The sequence below is a fragment of the Budorcas taxicolor genome, chromosome 8, assembly GCF_023091745.1.
Source record: "Budorcas taxicolor isolate Tak-1 chromosome 8, Takin1.1, whole genome shotgun sequence".
Taxonomy (NCBI): Eukaryota; Metazoa; Chordata; class Mammalia; order Artiodactyla; family Bovidae; genus Budorcas; species Budorcas taxicolor.
In genome coordinates, this window is record NC_068917.1 from 77526524 (window position 1) to 77545910 (window position 19387).

General features: G+C 39.9%; 1 protein-coding gene across 1 annotated transcript; it reads left to right on the forward strand.

The window, feature by feature from the left end:
* The first annotated feature begins 8255 nt into the window (after positions 1–8255).
* DNAJA1 (DnaJ heat shock protein family (Hsp40) member A1) lies at positions 8256–18788 on the forward strand. The gene is made up of 9 exons (XM_052644705.1): positions 8256–8366; positions 9420–9561; positions 9693–9870; positions 11990–12094; positions 12782–13009; positions 15128–15242; positions 16244–16359; positions 16662–16762; positions 17490–18788. Exons 2-9 carry the CDS (start codon positions 9430–9432, stop codon positions 17706–17708), a joined length of 1194 nt encoding a protein of 397 aa, XP_052500665.1. The 5' UTR covers positions 8256–8366; positions 9420–9429; the 3' UTR covers positions 17709–18788.
* Positions 18789–19387: the final 599 nt, after the last annotated feature.

Sequence of the window (19387 nt, forward strand, 5' to 3'; positions counted from 1 at the left end):
GAGACGTAAGAGATTTGAGTTCCATCCTTGGGTCAGGAAGATCCTCTATAGGAGGGAATAGCAACCCACTCTAGTATTCTTGCCTGGAGAATCTCATGGACAGAGGAGACTGGCTGGTTACAGTACGTAGGATCACAGAATTGGCCATGACTGAGGCGACTTACTTCCAGATGTTCAAGCTGGTTTTAGGAAAGACAAAGGAACCAGAGATCAAATTGCCAACATCCGCTGGGTCATCGAAAAAGCAAGAGAGTTCCAGAAAAACATCTATTTCTGCTTTTATTGACTATGCCAAAGCCTTTGACTGTGTGGATCACAATAAACTGTGGAAAATTCTGAAAGAGATGGGAATACCAGACGACCTGACCTGCCTCTTGAGAAACCTATACGCAGGTCAGGAAGCAACAGTCAGAACTGGACATGAACAACAGACTGGTTCCAAATAGGAAAAGGAGTACATCAAGGCTGTATATTGTCACCCTGCTTATTTAACTTATATGCAGAGTACATCATGAGAAACACTGGGCTGGAAGAAGCACAAGCTGGAATCCAGATTGCCGGAAGAAATATTAATAACCTCAGATATGCAGATGACACCACCCTTATGGCAGAAAGTGAAGAAGAAGTAAAAAGCCTCTTGATGAAAGTGAAAAAGGAGAGTGAAAAAGTTGGCTTAAAGCTCAACATTCAGAAAACGAAGATCATGGCATCTGGTCCCATCACTTCATGGGAAATAGAAGGGGAAACAGTGGAAAGAGTGTCACATTTTATTTCTGGGGGCTCCAAAATCACTGCAGATGTTGACCGCAGCCATGAAATTAAAAGATGCTTACTCCTTGGAAGGAAAGTTATGACCAACCTAGATAGCATATTGAAAAGCAGAGATACCACTTTGCCAACAAAGGTCCATCTAGTCAAGGCTATGGTTTTTCCAGTGGTCATGTATGGATGTGAGAGTTGGACTGTGAAGAAAGCTGAGCGCCGAAGAATTGATGCTTTTGAACTGTGGTGTTGGAGAAGACTCTTGAGAGTCCCTTGGACTGCAAGGAGATCCAACCAGCCCATTCTGAAGGAGATCAGCCCTGGGTGTTCTTTGCAGGGAATGACGCTGAAGCTGAAGCTCCAGTACTTTGGCCACCTCATGCGAAGTTGACTCATTGGAAAAGACTCTGATGCTGGGAGGGATTGGGGGCAGGAGGAGAAGGGGATGATAGAGGATGAGATGGCTGGATGGCATCACCGACTCGATGCACATGAGTCAGGGTGAACTCCGGGAGTTGGTAATGGACAGGGAGGCCTGGTGTGCTGCGATTCATGGGGTCGCAAAGAGTCGGACATGACTGAGCGACTGAACTGAACTGAACAATTTTAGATCATTAGTTGTGACAACTGTACCATTTTAATTAACTATAGGGAACATTGGGTGTTAGGTATATAGGAACTCTCTGTACTATCCTTGCAACATTTCTATAAATGTAAAACAGTTTCAAAATTAAAAGTTTATTTACAAACTAACAACTGGGGGCCTGGGGGTTGGAAGGGAAAATAGCTCATAAAGAAGACCAAGACCATGTGTAGTCCTAGAGATAAAGAGGAAAACCAGAACAAATCGGTGACACTCAAAAAAAAAAAAATTTCCAACCCCACTAGGCTTCACAGTCAGTTGAAACCTAAGCATTGTAAGAAATTTAATTCATACAAGCATTTAAAATTGCATTTTAGCTAGAATTTACTTTCCATTTTGTGTTTTCTAATAAAATTTTTCTTTCCTTTTTAAAGAAAAAAAGTATAGCAGTAATTCAACACACCCAAAACTCCCCTCATCTTTCCTCCCCTCCAACTCTGACCCCATCACAGTCTCCTCTTTCTTGTCTTTTAGGTCTCCCCATCTCAGAAAGGGCATCCCCAAGCATCCTCTTGCTCAGGACAGAAAGCTGGAAGTCAGCCATGACTCCTTCTCCATCAACTTAGCATCCTGTCACCATGACCTACAGATTCTACCTTTATATTTATATTTCCCTCCCACTCCATTTCTACTATATAGGCCTTTGGCCTTACTTTTTTTCCCTCACACTGCACAACTTGTAGGATCCTATTTTCCCAACCAGGGATCGAACCTGTGCCCCCAGCATTAGAAGCACGGAGTCCTAACTACTAGACCACCAGGGAAGTTCCAGCCTTACCAATTTTAATCTAATCTCTCATCATAAAAGCTTCCTATGAATCCATCTTCCAAATTAACATCTAAATGGCTGTTCTAAAATGTAAATATGATCAAATCATTTGTAAAACAAAGCTGCTGTGACTAAAATATGACAATATTTATAGAGAGTTTAGCACAGTGCCTCACAGGCACTCCCCCTGAAAAATCAGCTGTTAGATGTTATATCACCCTATCCCTAAACTCTTCCAGTATCTCTCAAGAGCTTTCAAGAAAAAATTCTAGCATAATTCTCAAGCCCTTATGAAACTGGCTCCTACCATGCCTCCAGTTATTTCCAGCTATCTCCATGGATACCTGTGATCTGGCGAGAGTTACAGAGCACACTACTGAAATAAATTATAATGGTAAGAAAGGAGACCAAAAGCTCATACAACTCATTTGTGACAGCAACAAAAAGCACCTTTAAGAAGAAATGATCAGGACCTGTTTTCTTTTTCTTTTTTAAGTATACAGCAATCAAAACAGTGTGGTATTGGTATAAAAACAGACATACGGATCACTGGAACAGAATAAAGAGCCCAGAAATAAGTCCACACACCTACGGTCAATTAATCTTTGACAAAGGAGGCAAAAATAAATATAAAAGGGGAAAAAGAGAGTCTCTTAAACAAGTGGTGCTGGGAAAGTTGGACAGCTGTGTGCAAATCAATGAAGGTACAACACTTTCACACCATGCACAAAGTAAACTCAAAAATGACTTAAAGACTTAAACATAAGACATGGTACCATAAAACTCCTAGAAGAGAGCATAACATTCTCTGACATATATCACACAAATATTTTCTTAGGGTAGTCTCCCAAAGCTATAGAAATAAAAACAAACAAATGGGACCTAACCAAATTTCCAAATTTTTACACAGAAAAGAAAACCATTAAAAAAAAAAAAAAGACCTACAGAATGGGAAAAAATATTTGTGAATGATGTGGCTGACAAGGGCTTAATCTCAAAATAAATAAATAGCCCAAACAACTCAGCAACAACAAACAACCCAATTGAAAAATGGGCAGAAGATGTTACTAGGCATTTCTCCAAAGAAGACAACATATAAATGCCCAGTAGGCACATGAAAAGATGTTTAACATCACTAATTATTAATAAATGCAAATCAAACTATAACTTGGGCTTGCCTGGTGGCTCAATGGTAAAGAATCCACCTACCAACAATGCAGAAGACACAGCAAGATAACTTGTTTACAGAGAGGAAGATTCAACATTATGAACATTAATGAACATTATGAACATTAATTCTTCCCAAACTGACTGATACATAAAAGCACTGTAATCACAATCAACATCACACTGGGATGTTAGGGGAATCTACCAGAAATATTCCTAAGCTCATATAGAAGAAGAAAAATACTAAAAAATGCCAGGAAAATTGTAAAAAAAGAAGGAAAGGCCTACCAGACACTAAAATGTATTTTAAGGACATTTACTACATGATAAAAATGGCATTTCACATGAATTAAGAGAAATTGAATATTAAAATAGACAAACCAGTTCACCATTTGGAGAAAAACAAAGTTCAGCTAATTACAAATAATCCTCAGTCCTTATATCAAAAGAACTTCCAGATGGAATAAAGATTTAAATATGAAAAATGAAACCATGAAAGTACCAGAAGAAAACCTGGGAGAACATATTTACAAGGTTGGACTAGTGACAGCTTTTAAACACAGCAAATGAAGGAGAAGTATTGCGGTGGGGGGGCAGCAGAGAGAAGAAAAGAAATGAGAAGGCAAAAAGAAAGAATTGAAACTTATTACCTACATAAAAGTTAAAAGCTTCAAGAAATTTCCTGGCGGTCTAGTGGTTAGGACTTCACTCTTTTACTGCATGGGGCCTAGGTTCAATCCCTGGTTGGGAAACTACAATCCTGCAAGCTGCATGGCATGGCAAAAAGAACTAAAAACTTTACATGGTCAAAGTATATATAGGTACTAAGTTGAAAGCTACAAAACACTAGAGAAAATATCTGCCAGATATGACACATTAACACTACTATCCTTAATATAAAAGTGCTATCATATATCATTAAAAACAGTGGAGGGACACCACAGAAAAACAGTCAAATGGCAAGAATAGACACATGACAGAAGAGTCAGTAAACATTTGAACAATGCCAATCACACTATTCAAGAAACTCAAATTAAAACAATAGATATCACTTTTTAATCTTTAAACTTAGGTGAGACAAAAAAAAAAGATAGAACTCCCCACACTGGCCATTACTGACAGGCACAAACTGATGTGGAAAGTTATTTATTCAATTTAAATCTGCATTCACGTTCACACAGCAGTTTCAGCTCCAGGTGTCTTACAGAAATACTTGCAAAAGTGCCCAAAGCTGTATTTGAGAATTTCTCTGCAACACTGTTCACAGAACAGTGTAAACTGTCAACATGCTCATCAGTAGCAGAATGGTTAAAGTGCTTGCGTACTAGACATTATACACTCGTCAAAAATAACAAGCTAGACTTATTTGTCCTGCCACGATAAATGGCAATAAATTAAATGAAAGGGGCAAATTGCAAGCAGCATGTATGATCCTATTTCTAGGAAATTCCTTGTAATGATGTTTTTTAAGGCAAATAAGAATCACCTAACTGCTTCTGGAAGGACAAGATACTAGTTCAAAGCTTGAATTGGGAGGAAGAAATTTTATACTTTTTTAAGCTTTATTTTTTAATTAAGTACTATAGTCAAATGGGTTAAATACTCCAAAAGTATAAACAGGTATACTGTGAAATGTCTTCCTCTCTCATTCGCCTCTCTCCAGAACCTAGCTCTCTCCACAGGAAACAATATTATTAGTTTGGGGGTATCTTTCTGAAATAATCTATACACATACAAGCAAATAGTTTTCTTTTAACCAAAAAATTCTATTTTATTCTTAATAAAGAATTAACTTATAATATTCCATGGGCCTTCTCTGGTAGCTCAGCTGTAAAGAATCCGCCTGCAATGCAGGAGACCCTGGTTCGATTCCTGGGTTGGGAAGATCCCCTAGAGAAAGGATAAGTTACTCACTCCAGTACTTTGGGACTTCCCTGGTGGCTCAGACGGTAAAGAATCTGCCTGCAATGCAGGAGACTTGGGTTCCATTGGTGGACTGGAAAGATCCCCTGGAGGAGGTCATGACAACCCATGCCAGTATTCTTGCCCGGAGAATCCCCTAGTGACCTATAGTCCATGGGATCCCAAAGAGTTGGACATGACTAAGCACAGCAGAGCAACCAGAAAGAAAATGAATTAAGCATACCAGATTTTAAAAATATTTTGTGTCATAGTTCAGTCTTACTGTTTCAGTCCCAAGAAGGTACCTTCAAGTTTGTAGTTATCAAATTTTCATCTTTCTAAAAGGGCTTTCCAGGTGGTGCTAGTGGTAGAGAACCCGCCTGCCAATGCAGGAGACATAAGAGACTCAGGTTTCAACTCTGGGTCAGGAAGATTCCCTGAAGTAAGGCATGGCGACCCACACCAGTGTTCTTGCCTGGAGAATCCCTTGCACAGAGGAGCCTGGTCAGCTACAGTTCATAGGGTCACAAGGGGGTAGAGATGAACGGACTGAGTACACAGGCATCTTTCTAAAACTTGTGGGAATTTCAATTGGTTTTCTCAGGCAAAAAGAAACACTAAACATGGTAACATTTAAGAAACACTAGCCATGGCAACACTGATCATGGAAACTTGGTTGAAGTGATTTGCTATATAACATCTGATGGTGTTTCATCTGGTTAACCCGTGCTGGATTCCCAAACACACAGATTACACTAAATTAGGAACTGGAGGACTTCAGGGCCCACATAACACACAAACGATATTTATTGTTTATTGCTATTAATATTAATTGTTCATGTTTTCACAACTGTTGGCGTCTCTGCCGGGATACTTATCTGGACAAGGCAAGATTCCTCCTACTTAGCACCTCAATACTGTTCTTTTATTGGCAGTTATCTGTGAGGGGTGGGTAAATGACTTAAGTGATTTTTATATTATCAAGTTGTAGCTCACTTCCTCGGAGAAGGCAATGGCACCCCACTCCAGTACTCTTGCCTGGAAAATCCCATGGACAGAGGAGCCTGGTAGGCTACAGTCCACAGGGTTGCGAAGAGTTGGACTTGACTAAGCGACTTCACTTTCACTTTTCACTTTCATGCACTGGAGAAGGAAATGGCAACCCACTCCAGTGTTCTTGTCTGGAGAATCCCAGGGACGGCGGAGCCTGGTGGGCTGCCGTCTATGGGGTTGCACAGAGTCGGACACGACTGACACGATTTAGCAGCAGCAGCAGCTCACTTCCTGGCAATACTACACTTTTAGTAATGGATGCTTAAAGAAACAAAACCCTTTATACATAAGGTGATAGAGAAGAAGGTAACATCTGAGAATAGAAATGTTAGGTGTTTGTCAGCCTTAGCACAAGCACAGACAGGTGAAAAAGTGCATTTCGGAAAATGCAGAAAGCTACAATTTCAAGTGTTAAGTATGGATGAATGCCTCCAGGATAGTTTAAAATCTTTAGTTCAGAAACATACACCAGTGGGTGTTTGTCAACTACCTCTGAAGCCCCTCTGGGGCTTCCCTGGTGGCTCAGATGGTAAAGCGTCTGCCTGCAATGCGGGAGACCCAGGTTCAATCCCTGGGTCGGGAAGATCCCCTGGAGAAGGAAATGGCAACCCACTCCAGTACACTTGCCTGGAAAATTCCATGGATGGAGGAGCCTGGTAGGCTACAATCCATGGGGTCACAAAGAGTCGGACACAACTGAGTGACTTCCCTTTCATTTTCTGAAGCCTCACCTCCCGTCACTCCAGCTCTCAACTCTTGTCTATATTCAAGCGTCTGCAATTTCCTAAAAATATCATATTCTTTCACATCTTAACCTCAGCCTTCCCTTGCTCTGTGTCCTTGCTGGGAATACTCCTTTCTTCACAACTCAACTGAGACTTACCCACAGCTTCCTCTGTCCCATCAGACCTCTCCCACGCTGACCTCTGTCTTGGGGTTCCCCTACAGTTCGTTGACTTGCATGTCTCCCTGCTAACATCTAAAACGACGTGAAGCGGGCTTTTTCAACTATGCATCTCCGTCTTCCTCGGTGCCAGGTTATCCCGTGTTTGCTGTTGAAGCACACAGAGCCCAATTTCCACTATGTCCCGCGCTCAAGACTAGAAAGCCCCAGGACTCATTTCAGGCTATAGTTCCAAATTCACAGACTGATAGCACTGAACATGTTACGTCATATAATTGATGCTATTTGCTAGTCATTCTTTTGTGTTACTGTGTCCTGGGCTAACCAAACCGCAGGAACGACAGGCCAGAAACTCCAAGGCCCAAGGTTTGTACCATAGTATTGCAAACGTTTCCTCATTTAGTGCTGCCTGAGCCCAACGTTGAAAATATACCCCTATATATGAAAATAAAGTGTATACAGGGGTCTAGACTCGCACTAAGAGCTCTTCCAACTTCGCAGTTTCGCGAATTACGAGGCCATGGACTGCGCGTCTGATTGCTCGGGGACCCAAGCCCGTCCTGCTTAGCATTTCGTGCCGGCGGTTTCCCAGAACCTCAGGGCTAAGAAACTAAGCCGGTTTGAGGCGAGGAAAGAGACGAATGAGGCGCCGGCGGGGAGGCGGAGCAGCAGGGCTTTGTTCTGAGAGGTTCCATTGCAGCATACGGCCCCTGCCCTGGGCCCTGTTTCGAAGTGTCGCGCGCTCTAGCCAGAGGCGAGGGGCCCACTGATCTGGGAATCCGGAGCTGACCCAGAACTGCAGCGCTCCCGGGCAATCCCGGCTCCCGCGGGCCCACTAGCTGGAAGAAGGGGATCCAGAAAGTTCCACGAGCGTTGCGAACCCAGGCTTGGGCCCATCCCCACAAGGCCCTTCCGCACAACTCCTCCCCGCCCGAGCTCCCCCCGCGCCGTTGCCCAGGTAACCGCGGGGCGGTGGCATAGGCGGGAGGGGCGGGACTTCCGGCGGGTGACGCGCCTGGCCTCGGCTACAAAAGGAGACTGCTGCGGCGCGCCGGCCGGAACTTTCCAGAACGCTCGGTGAAAGGCGGAGGAGCGGCGGCTGCCCGAGCTGCACACAGCAACGCGCTCCTTCCCGCTCCCCCACACCGGCATCGGCCCGCTCACCGGTGAGTTTCAGCCCTTGCGCGTCCCCTCGTCCCAAGTCTGGCGCCACAGGCGGCGCCGGGAAGCTGGATGGAGCCGCGGTCGGGAGGCGGTTGGCTCCGCGTGGGCGGGAGGGTTGTCGGTTCCTGTATTCTCGAGCCCCCTTCTGGAGGTCTGGGGGGTGCCCCGGCAACGCTTGCCGGCGCGCAGCGAGTGGGCCCAAGACCTTTCCTGAAGCTTTTTCCACCCCTCCTTGAGGTCTCCAAGGATCTGCCGCCTCCGGCTTTTCCTCTGCGGGCGCTCGCTGGGGGGGTGGGGAGAGTGGGGGGGGGAGTGGGGGCGACCCTGCGCGCACGCGCGAAAGGACCCATGGGGCAAGGGGCTGCGGGAGGAGCCGGGCGGAGGCTGCGGCTTTCGTTTCTCTGGTCTCTCCTCCTCCTCTTTGTTGAGTGCTGGGTTTCTCCCACCCCTTCCATCCGGGAAGGGGAAAGGAAGGAAACCGTAACGGTCGGCCCTGAATGCAAGAGAAAACCTAACAACATGTAAGCTATGCTGGCTTGTGGGGGCGAGAGGGGTTCGGTCAAAACAGGAGCTACTCTCCTGTGATTGAGAAAGAGACTGAGCGGGGAGGGGAGCTAGTGTTCTTTATCAGTTTCGTAAAACACTACGCCCCGCCTTGTGCCAAAGTGTTTCTTCTTGGAAATGTATGATTTATCAGGTTTACCAAAGAGAATAATAGTGGACTGAACCTGTTAATACCCCTTTTCTGTACTGCCCTTTGTCGCTACTTGGGAAGGGAAACAATCCAAATAGTAGTCGCGTTAGTATGGACCCTTCCAGGTGGAAACCAGCGCTACAGGAGGTTTTTTAATTATTCCCTGGTAATTATTAGGTTATATTTAGTCTGTTAGGATTTACGGGTGAGTTACCAGAGGAATTGTTACTTTCTCTGTGAAACTTAAGGTGATGGTCTTACCAGATTTGTCGAAGAACAGATTTCTTTGCCTGAACTCTTGATTTTTATTAATTAAAATTATCAGTTGAAAGTCGGTTAAAGTTGAGCTTTCTTGTTTTAGGCTGTAGAAAATGGTGAAAGAAACCACTTACTATGATGTTTTGGGGGTCAAACCCAATGCCACCCAAGAAGAATTGAAAAAGGCTTACAGGAAACTGGCCTTGAAGTACCACCCTGATAAGAATCCAAATGAAGGCGAGAAGGCAAGTAGTACACCCATAACATAGTTGAATCCTTCTTGTCAGGTGTATAATATTTCAATTATAACGTGAAATTATGTTTAATATAGTGGCTGTCCTTTTTGAGTGAAATTTATCCCCTTTTTTTCAACCAGTTTAAACAGATTTCTCAAGCTTACGAAGTGCTCTCTGATGCAAAGAAAAGGGAATTATATGACAAAGGAGGAGAACAGGCAATTAAAGAAGGTGGAGCAGGTGGTGGTTTTGGCTCCCCCATGGACATCTTTGATATGTTTTTCGGAGGAGGAGGCAGGATGCAGAGAGAGAGGAGAGGTAAGAATAACCTAATCTACATGTAACAAACTAAAGTTAGCCCTTTTAGTGGAAGCAGATTAGCCCTTTTAGTCGAAGCAGATTCTTGAGAATTCAACTATTAAACGCTTGTTTACTTGTTAGTATAATGTATACTAACTTATGGTAATAGTTTTTTAAATGAATTTTGATGAAACTAAAAATAGCGAAGCCAGTCAAGTACTAAAAAATGTATCTAAAGTTGTTGGGAGTATATACGGCTTCATGAAGTATAAGAACATAATTTTCAAAACCTTTTTCATAGATTTTATGTGATCCTCAAACCTAGTGGGAAGTGCAGTGGTTTTATTCTGTCGAAAGTAAATTACCTATCAGAATTCTAAGTTTTTATCAAGGTCATATATAGCCATGCCATCAGTCTTCACTGGAACACAAGTTCATTGCCTCCAAATGGCCTGCTGTCTGTCTAATCTTTCTTCAGTTTTATTGCATCAAAATACGTGCCTTTAACATGTGATTTCTGGACTGTAGAAATACTGTTCATAGGAGTACAGTGTTCTGGTCAGAGTTCATCTTACTCTGTTCCCACTGTGGTTTATACAAACTAATGGGTAGAGCCCATTCTAGAAGGAATGGGCAGGCTATTAAATTTCTTCTTCGAGTGTTTTTGGATTCCGAAAGACTGGGAATTGTGTATGTTTTTAATGCTACACAAGGTGTTAGTTGCAGCATGCAGGATCTTTTTAGTTGTGGCTTGTAGGATCTAGTTTTGCTGATCAGTGATCAAACCCAGGCCCACTGCATTGGGAGCATGGAATCTTGGCCTCTGGACAACCAGAGAAGTCTCACAACTGGACATTTTTATTCAGATTTTCTTGAAAGGGGTATGTTTTACTATTTTTTTAAAGACATTTAAACAATTTCCAATCAAACTCAATTGGCGAACTACTACATGTCTTAAATTGGTGAGAGGTAGTATGATATTGAAAAAAATTTGCTTAAATTTCAGAAGTTTTATTCCTTCCCTGTACTGTAAAGTCTATAAAGCGCTGAAGTAAGAAGGGCAGCTTTTAGCATGGCAGAACCAATTATGTGGAATTTGGGATACAGAAACAAAAGGTGGGTCCAGGAGCAGAAGGTTATAGTTAATGGTACTTTACTTTTGATTGGAAACAAAATGTTCATTATACATACTGTGGAGGTAGTTCAAGATCTTCTTTAACTTAAGCCAAAGATAGTATTTCCTGGTGGATAAAGTCATTGTGAAAGAATCACTAGCTAGGAACTTATTAACTATTGACAGATCACTACATTTTGGTAGCCTCTGTTCTTGCATAATCTCCATCATCCACTTCCCATTTCTAGATGAGATATGCCATTCCTTTGTAGCTCCTGGCAACATAAAATTTAGATTTCTTCAAAGAAAAAAATTCACTTACTTAGTTTGTAGTAGCCATATTTACATGCTCAGTAACCATGTGTGACTACTGGCTATTGTATTGGCTAGCACAGGGTATAAAACTTCTCCCTTAATGCAGAAAGTTCTTTTGGAAAGCACTGGGGTAAAGAAAGAGAAATCTAGCCTTTAAACAGTCAGCTCAGCAGTAAATGTGCTGTTCCTACTTCAGGAAGAAGTAGGAATTGATATTCTTTGGAGACTGAATGAATATATCAGCTTGCCTGGCCAAACTTGATTAGTTTTTGGAACTTTAATGTGCTGAAGAGTTTTTGGATGATTTAATTGGTCATGTCGCTCAATATAATACATGAGTCAAGGAATATACTAGAACAGAAAAACAGTTTTGGGTTAAACTGTTGTGAAATGTGTCTATTCAAATAATGTGAGTTTTTTCAAATGATTTTTGCAGTTAATGTTTTTGGTTGCCATAAATATAGGAGGGCCACAACTACATCCATCTGTGTTACTTACTCTCACCTGATTTTCCTTTTTTGAAGTTACACCACAGTTAGATTATATGTGAACCTGTAAGGCTCATCTTTCATTTTCCTTTACCATTTTTACAGTGCATTGAACACAGGATGCAGCTTTCTAAAATTTTACTTATTTTTGGCTGTGCCGGGTCTTTGCTGCAAGGGCTATTTGTGAGCAGTATTTTAAATGAGGAATGTTTTGTTATAGGTAAAAACGTTGTGCATCAACTTACAGTAACTTTAGAAGATTTATATAATGGTGCAACAAGAAAACTAGCTCTGCAAAAGAATGTGATTTGTGACAAATGTGAAGGTATGTCTTAACATTCATAGTTCAAAATGGAACTGAAACCTTTCTGGATATATAAAACTGGCAGATACTGCGTTGTGCAAATATGAAAACCATCTGAACGTCTTTCAGAAATAACAGCAAATTATCGGCACTTTTATTTGTGTGTTTTGAATACAGGGTGGAATTGATATAATTTGGTGTCTTTCTACTCAACATCGTCCAGAGATGAGTACTTCTATCCCCTCTAGAACTTGAGGCACTCCAGTGGCTTCATAATCTTAATACTTAGTAATATTCTCTTCTGGGGTAGTCAACTGTGAAATTACTGGCTGTGATGTGAATCTTTTTAAGGTGTTTTTTTTTTTTTTTTAATAAATACAAGTTATTTGTTGAAAATGGAGTGTTTTCTAATGAGAGGAAACTGAAATGTTCTCATCTCACAGCTGAAGTACTCTTAGAAATTGTGCTTTGGGAGTATATGTTTAAAATCCAAAATACTGAAATAGTTCATTGAGAAAAATAGTGGTCAAGATGTTTATAATGATAACTAAAGCTGATGTGGCAATATTTTATCAAAAAGCCTGAATTGTAGTTTTTTAAAGCAGCATTCCATCAGACCTTGAAAATATTAATGGAGTGGCGTGTTCAGGGACTCTCACTAGAACATTAATCCAACACTAAATTCAAACATTCTTTTTAAACTGTTAGGCCGAGGTGGTAAGAAAGGAGCAGTAGAATGCTGTCCCAATTGCCGAGGTACTGGAATGCAAATAAGAATTCATCAGATAGGACCTGGAATGGTTCAGCAAATTCAGTCTGTGTGCATGGAGTGCCAGGGCCATGGGGAGCGGATCAGTCCTAAAGATAGATGTAAAAGCTGCAACGGAAGGAAGATAGTTCGAGAAAAGAAAATTCTAGAAGTTCATATTGACAAAGGTGAGTTCTAAGCCACTTTTCTATTTTGATTAATTATATTCTACATTTTGTAATTGCTTAAAACTATCATAATTGGGGATAGTTTCTTAGGAACTGTTGGGGTAAAGAATGGATGTGCTTTTGATTTACTAATTTGTAAGAACTTAGACTATGAATATTTCTAATGATTTCTGCAGATTAGATAAACATAGCTGTTTCTACCTCTTGGGTAATAACCTAAAACTTTCTTTAAATACTCTTAGGATTTACTTTTTTTATTTTGCGTATTCCTTAATTTTGTCAGTTTATTTAAAAATCCTTTAAAATGTATTATAGCAGTACATATTCATTGTAGAAATTTAGAAACGTGTATACAGCCCCAGAGTAAATTGTGCTGTACTTCGTATGAAATAATCAAGATGGATGGATCCTTCAGACTTGGCTCTTTTTAAATGAAACTATTATTACATGTAATATATACATTAATTTATGCCCCTGCAATAGTAGTCTCCCGTGCGACTCCAGTACTCCTCTTAATTTTTTTTCTCCTTGACTGGTCCATGTCTGGTAGGGTTTGAATGTCTCCCTGTCTGGTAAAATCCCCTTCTTGATACCAATGATAAGTACTCAGGAGGGCATTTAGTACTAAGTGAAACCATTTATGAATGCTACACTTGGCTATACCCCCCCAGCCCCCACCTCATGCCACACTACATGTGGGATCTGAGTTCCTCCTTTGCACCCCCTGCAGTGAAAGAGCAGAGTCTTAACCACTGAACTGCCAGGAAAGCCCCTGCCAGTAATCTCAACCTTGTTGGAACAACCAGTAAAACTTAGATCTGCGTTTAGTTGCTTCACTAGTGTAGCAAGACAGTTACTTTGCCTCGTGCTGCTGCTGCTGCTAAGTTGCTTCAGTTGTGTCCAACTCTGTAACTCCACAGATGACAGCCCACCAGTCTCCTTTGTCCATGGGATTCTCCAGGCAAAGAATACTGGAGTGGGTTGCCATTTCCTTCTCCATTTGCCTCATGAATGACTTATTTTGGTCAGTGTATAATACTGATATTTTGGTGTAAGTCCATCTCTTTGTAGAGGTACATACTAAAGTATTCGGGTTAATTGGTATGTCTGGATTTTGCTTGAAGTATATGTAGGAAATGTGGGTGGAAAAGTGTGTAATACATGAAATAGTCATAAACTGGTAATTATGGATCTAGATTGATGTTATATAGGGATTTGTTTTACTGTTGGCTACTTAGTATACGTTTAATACTTTCCATGATAGAAACTAAAACCAAGTTGCTCTTGTTGGGTGACCTCAGTGATCTTTCCTTCAGGAAATCCAGAGTTATTACTGCAGTGTAAATGATCTGCAAACACACGAGTTCTTTGTAAAGGTGTTAGTTAGCTAAGTAAGCTCTTATTGAACTTAACTGAGCCAGAGGGAAGAAATCTCAGTAAATATGTTGACCTTTAAGATACGTTTGCTTATTGGGAAAATTTTTCTATTCTTGACTCTATTATAGACACTAACCACATGGTCTGAAAGTGTCTAAAAGATTTTTAAAATTATCCTTTTTTAAAAGATTAAAAATCATTCAATGAAAATAGTATGGATTAAAAAAATTTTTCAATTTCATATTCTAATACAATAAAGGGAAGAAAGTCTGACTTATGCTTACTACATTTAGTAAAAATAATTTGACTAAGTGTTTCTTAAAATAATGAAATTGAAATAGTAAAGCATTTATGGTTACGTTTGCCAGTCACTGATTGGCACCAACATAGACCTTTTTCTTTAGTCCTCACAAGAGCTGTGATGGAGAGGTAGGTCTCTGTGGGAAAGCTGATGCTTAGGAAGGTTATGTAACTTGCTTCCCCAGGGTAATCCTGCCTAGTAATAAATAGCAGCTCTGAGATTTGAGGCTTGATTTGTTTGCCTCTAGAATTTGTGTTCTCCATTATGATCACTTTCTTTAGTAAGAAGTTGGATTGGTCTAAGCATGTGTGCATTTCTGGTAAATTCTCTACAACTTGAGCATCCACAGAGACTTACACACAAACATGCATTTGTGTTTCTTAGTAGAGACTCTGACCTTAGTTAGATGTTAAGATGTAAAATTAGCTTTTTGTTTTTAGGCATGAAAGATGGCCAGAAGATAACATTCCATGGTGAAGGAGACCAAGAACCAGGACTGGAGCCAGGAGATATTATCATTGTTTTAGATCAGAAGGACCATGCTGTTTTTACGCGGTAAAAATTTATAAAATACTCAAACTGACATCTTGCCTATTTGGGATTTTTTTTTTTCCACTTAGAATGAGCTTTTCATTAGGTTTAGAACACTGTTTTTGGAAATAACCTAGAAAAGTGTAGCAGAAGAATGAGGCTATGTATGTCTTTTATAAATGATTGTTAAATCATTAATGTTTAAAAGAATTAGATTCTGTTTTTGTGTCTAAATTTACATAAACTGTTGCCTGATCTGGTTTTTGAAGGATATTCTTCAAAGATGTATAAGTAGGTGGATTAGGAACGCATCCCATGACAAAATTTAGCTCCCAGATTTTTTTAATTTTTTTTCAAAACTAATTTTGAAATATGTGCCTTAAAGTTCTCACCAGTTTCTTCATTTCCTGAGTTTGTGATAAGCTTGGTTGCAACATTTGACTGGAATAGGACTACAGTAACTGTTGGGAGTGACATCTTGAAAGAACAGGTTTTGAATTAATAGTGTCTCAACAGTAATGGGAAATGCTGTCAAGCTCAGAATTTTGATGCTATCATTTGAGGTGAATCCTCTTTCTGGAGAGTGATCTGTGTGATGAAAATATATTACTAATATGAACTGGAAAAGAAAGCAAGCACGAGGAGGAAGTGTACTGTTATAAAAGGTTGAGTTCACAATGTGCCAGGCACTATGTTAATTCATGTACATCAGTAAAGAAGATCTTACTGTTCCCTTGAAATTGGCCATGTCCCCTTTTCATAGACCCTGACTTATCCAGGACCCAGTCTGAGATGTGTTCCACTGCCTAGAATGTGTGGAGGGATTCTGAAGCTTGTCCAGGAAGCTCTGCTGGCAGGTTACATGTATTTGCTGTTCCCTGTTCTCAGCTCATTTTAAAAATGAAGAAGAAAGGGCATCTTTTGAAATATACCATTTGTTTCTAAGAACAGAACTGCCTATTTTGGTACTTGGAATCATTGGTGATTTGAAAGCCCTAAGCATATGCCATGTTTCCATTGTACAGACGAGGAGAAGACCTTTTCATGTGTATGGACATACAGCTGGTTGAGGCATTGTGTGGCTTCCAGAAGCCAATATCTACTCTTGACAACCGAACCATAGTCATCACTTCTCATCCAGGTATGGTAACTAGATAAGTGTTTCTTTCTATACTGGTGTTCATTGCTAGTAGCTAGCACAGGCATAGAGGAAAGTGGCATTTCAGTATTGCTCAGAACATAACCATCCTTGAGCTGAGCTGAAATTGTGCATTCTTGACTCTCTGGTGAGCCCCTAAAAAATCTATAAATCAAGTTCATAGAAACCAGGATTGTTTCACATAAATGTATTCCTAATCAGTGAGCTAGGATGTTCCTCTCTTTATTTTCCCTACCTCATAAAAATGTGATTGTATTTAAGGAGTTTGGCTTTAATGTTTTTAGGTCAGATTGTCAAGCATGGAGATATCAAGTGTGTGCTAAATGAAGGCATGCCAATTTACCGTAGGCCATATGAAAAGGGTCGCCTAATCATTGAATTTAAGGTAAGCTTAGAAAGTACTTCAGAAATAATTGAGAATGACTAGCTTATTAAAATTTTATAAGTTTCTGAATTGCTAGAAGTGCCAAATTTATATTCTCCCTTGTCTAGATCTAATATTACTCCTGTCATGTTGAACATTCTTTGTATCAAGTTGGTTTGTTTGCATCACTGTGGCAGGGAAGGGGATGCATGGCAAGTGGGTATTTTACTAATGAAAGGCTATCACTAGTATCTTTGAAGTACAACAGAAGCATGTTAGCTAGTGTGGATTTCTGACAAAATATTGTAATGCTCTGGTTCTTAAAGCAATCCAACCATTTCCCTTAACCTTAAATTGAGTCACCTCAGACCCACAAATTTAACATTTTAAAAATTGCTTTCTGATTAAGAATAGCTTTCTTTAAATATCCATTAAAAAGGGTTAGAATGTGTTTTAGGCTGGGTTCTGTTAAAATGTATTTGCTGAATAGAAGTGATCATTACAGTGCAGTTACTATTTAGTAGGATTTTTTTTAAAGACTTTACCTTGAATTCTGGTTCAGAATACTAGATGATATATGGCTTCTTAGACCATTTGTTCTAACTAACCTGGGATTGGCTAATTTACCAAATAATTGTGTGATTACAAGTGTGTTTTCTGGGGAAAATGGGTCAGTGGTAATTTGTCTAAGGAGGGATAAATAAATCATTTAAACTTTCCTTTAAATGGTAAAAATTTCATTTTATAGGTAAACTTTCCTGAGAATGGCTTTCTCTCTCCTGATAAACTCTCTTTGCTGGAAAAACTTCTGCCTGAGAGGAAGGAAGTAGAAGAGACTGATGAAATGGACCAGGTAGAATTAGTGGACTTTGATCCAAATCAGGAAAGACGGCGCCATTACAATGGAGAAGCATATGAGGATGATGAACATCATCCTCGGGGTGGTGTTCAGTGTCAGACCTCTTAGTAGGGCCTGTGAATAACACTCACTGCTGGTGTTTTATTTGCAGTAGTGATTGAGTGAAGGACTATAATCATAATATGCTCACTACTTGCTTTTGTTTTAATATTCAACTATAGTAGTGTTTAAAAGTTAAATGAAGAATAAACTCGAATATAAAAGCTCTGACTTTGCCCTGTATGTATGATGACTTCAGTGTGCAAGAATAAGTTTAACACTTGTAAAAACGACTTTAAAAAATTTCCCCTAGCACTTGTTAGGCCATACTTTGTGATTGATTTCAGCTATGTACGTGGAATAGCTTAGACTGAAATGCCAGGTATATGTATTGACTTCAGTGTATGACCCTTAATTGTTACGCTATGAAATTAAAACTGTGTTTAACTGGCAGTCAGACAAAGAAATTAATGTAGAGAAGTGTTGGTCTGTATAGTTGTAGTAAGTGGGATTCATTGTGATGCTTCTGCATTTATTCTATTGCCTCAACTGTTAACTTGAAGATGGCATGCTGTATAACTTAATTTAGCCTGTGGTATCAGTGATAGAAATGATACCTTTCTAAAGAAGGGATTTATCATAACTTGCTGCTTCTTGAGGGCTTGCACTTGTAGAATTGCATTCCCTTCTGCTGTGCCATCTTTTATTAATATATATACCTATTGGTCCTGGTTACTTTTTTTGCTGCGCCCGCCCCCCCCCCCCACTTTGGACCACAGTAAGCCTTAGAGTAGTGACTTCTGGAGCAGGGAAACTTAGAGTGATGAGACCTTTACATGGAGAAGTAATTTGCATGTATGAGATAGGAAGGTGTTTTTGTAGGTATGTTACAGGCTTACTTTAAACCATTTAACTTACGCTCCAGAGTAACTGTAATTTAATGTTGGTAGTATAGCAAATTATGATGAATAGCTTTAATTGTATGTTTAAAGTCATATGTTCACAAGCTTAAATCTGGTATCAGAATTTAAGCAATTCTTGAAATGTATGAATGTCTCTTTAATACACTGATTACAAAGCATGTCCAGTGTGTCACCACAGGCTTTTTTTTCCCAGGTTAAAGCATTGGCTTTTCACTAGTTAAGATTACTAGTTTCATTTAACTAAAGTGAATAACACCAAAAAAGTACTATTTAACCATAGTTGAATGTTTAATACTAAACAAGGGTGTGGAGTGAAAGTGGAGGGATGAGTAATGAGCAACAAATGGGATGGGGGTCTTAAAAATATTTGCAAACACTAAAGTGGAATGTGGGTTTTTGCTTGTTCTACTGATTCTGTATCTCTCATAATCAGGAGCCTTAAACAGTTCTAACATGGACATGTACTCTACAACCTAACTTCCCCTTACAACACTTGAGTCAAAAAGAGGAGACTGAAACTTGGTGTGAAGTGCCTATTTCCCAAACATTCAGGTTTCTTCTCATACTGACAGTCTTAATTGATAGCTTCTCCCCATCCTATCATTCTTGCGTTCTGTCTTTAATCTGGCCAGGCAAGTGTTCAGAAAGGAAAACAAAATATTGGTCTAAAAAATTCTACAATAAACCTGTTTTATAATGCATTTTTAAAATTACAAAAATCCTTACATGAGGCTTTAATATTTATTAGTCATGAGGGAAATAAAATGAAAATTCAGCTAGATGTACCACTTTGTACCTAGTAATCCAAAATGGAAACAAGTGAGA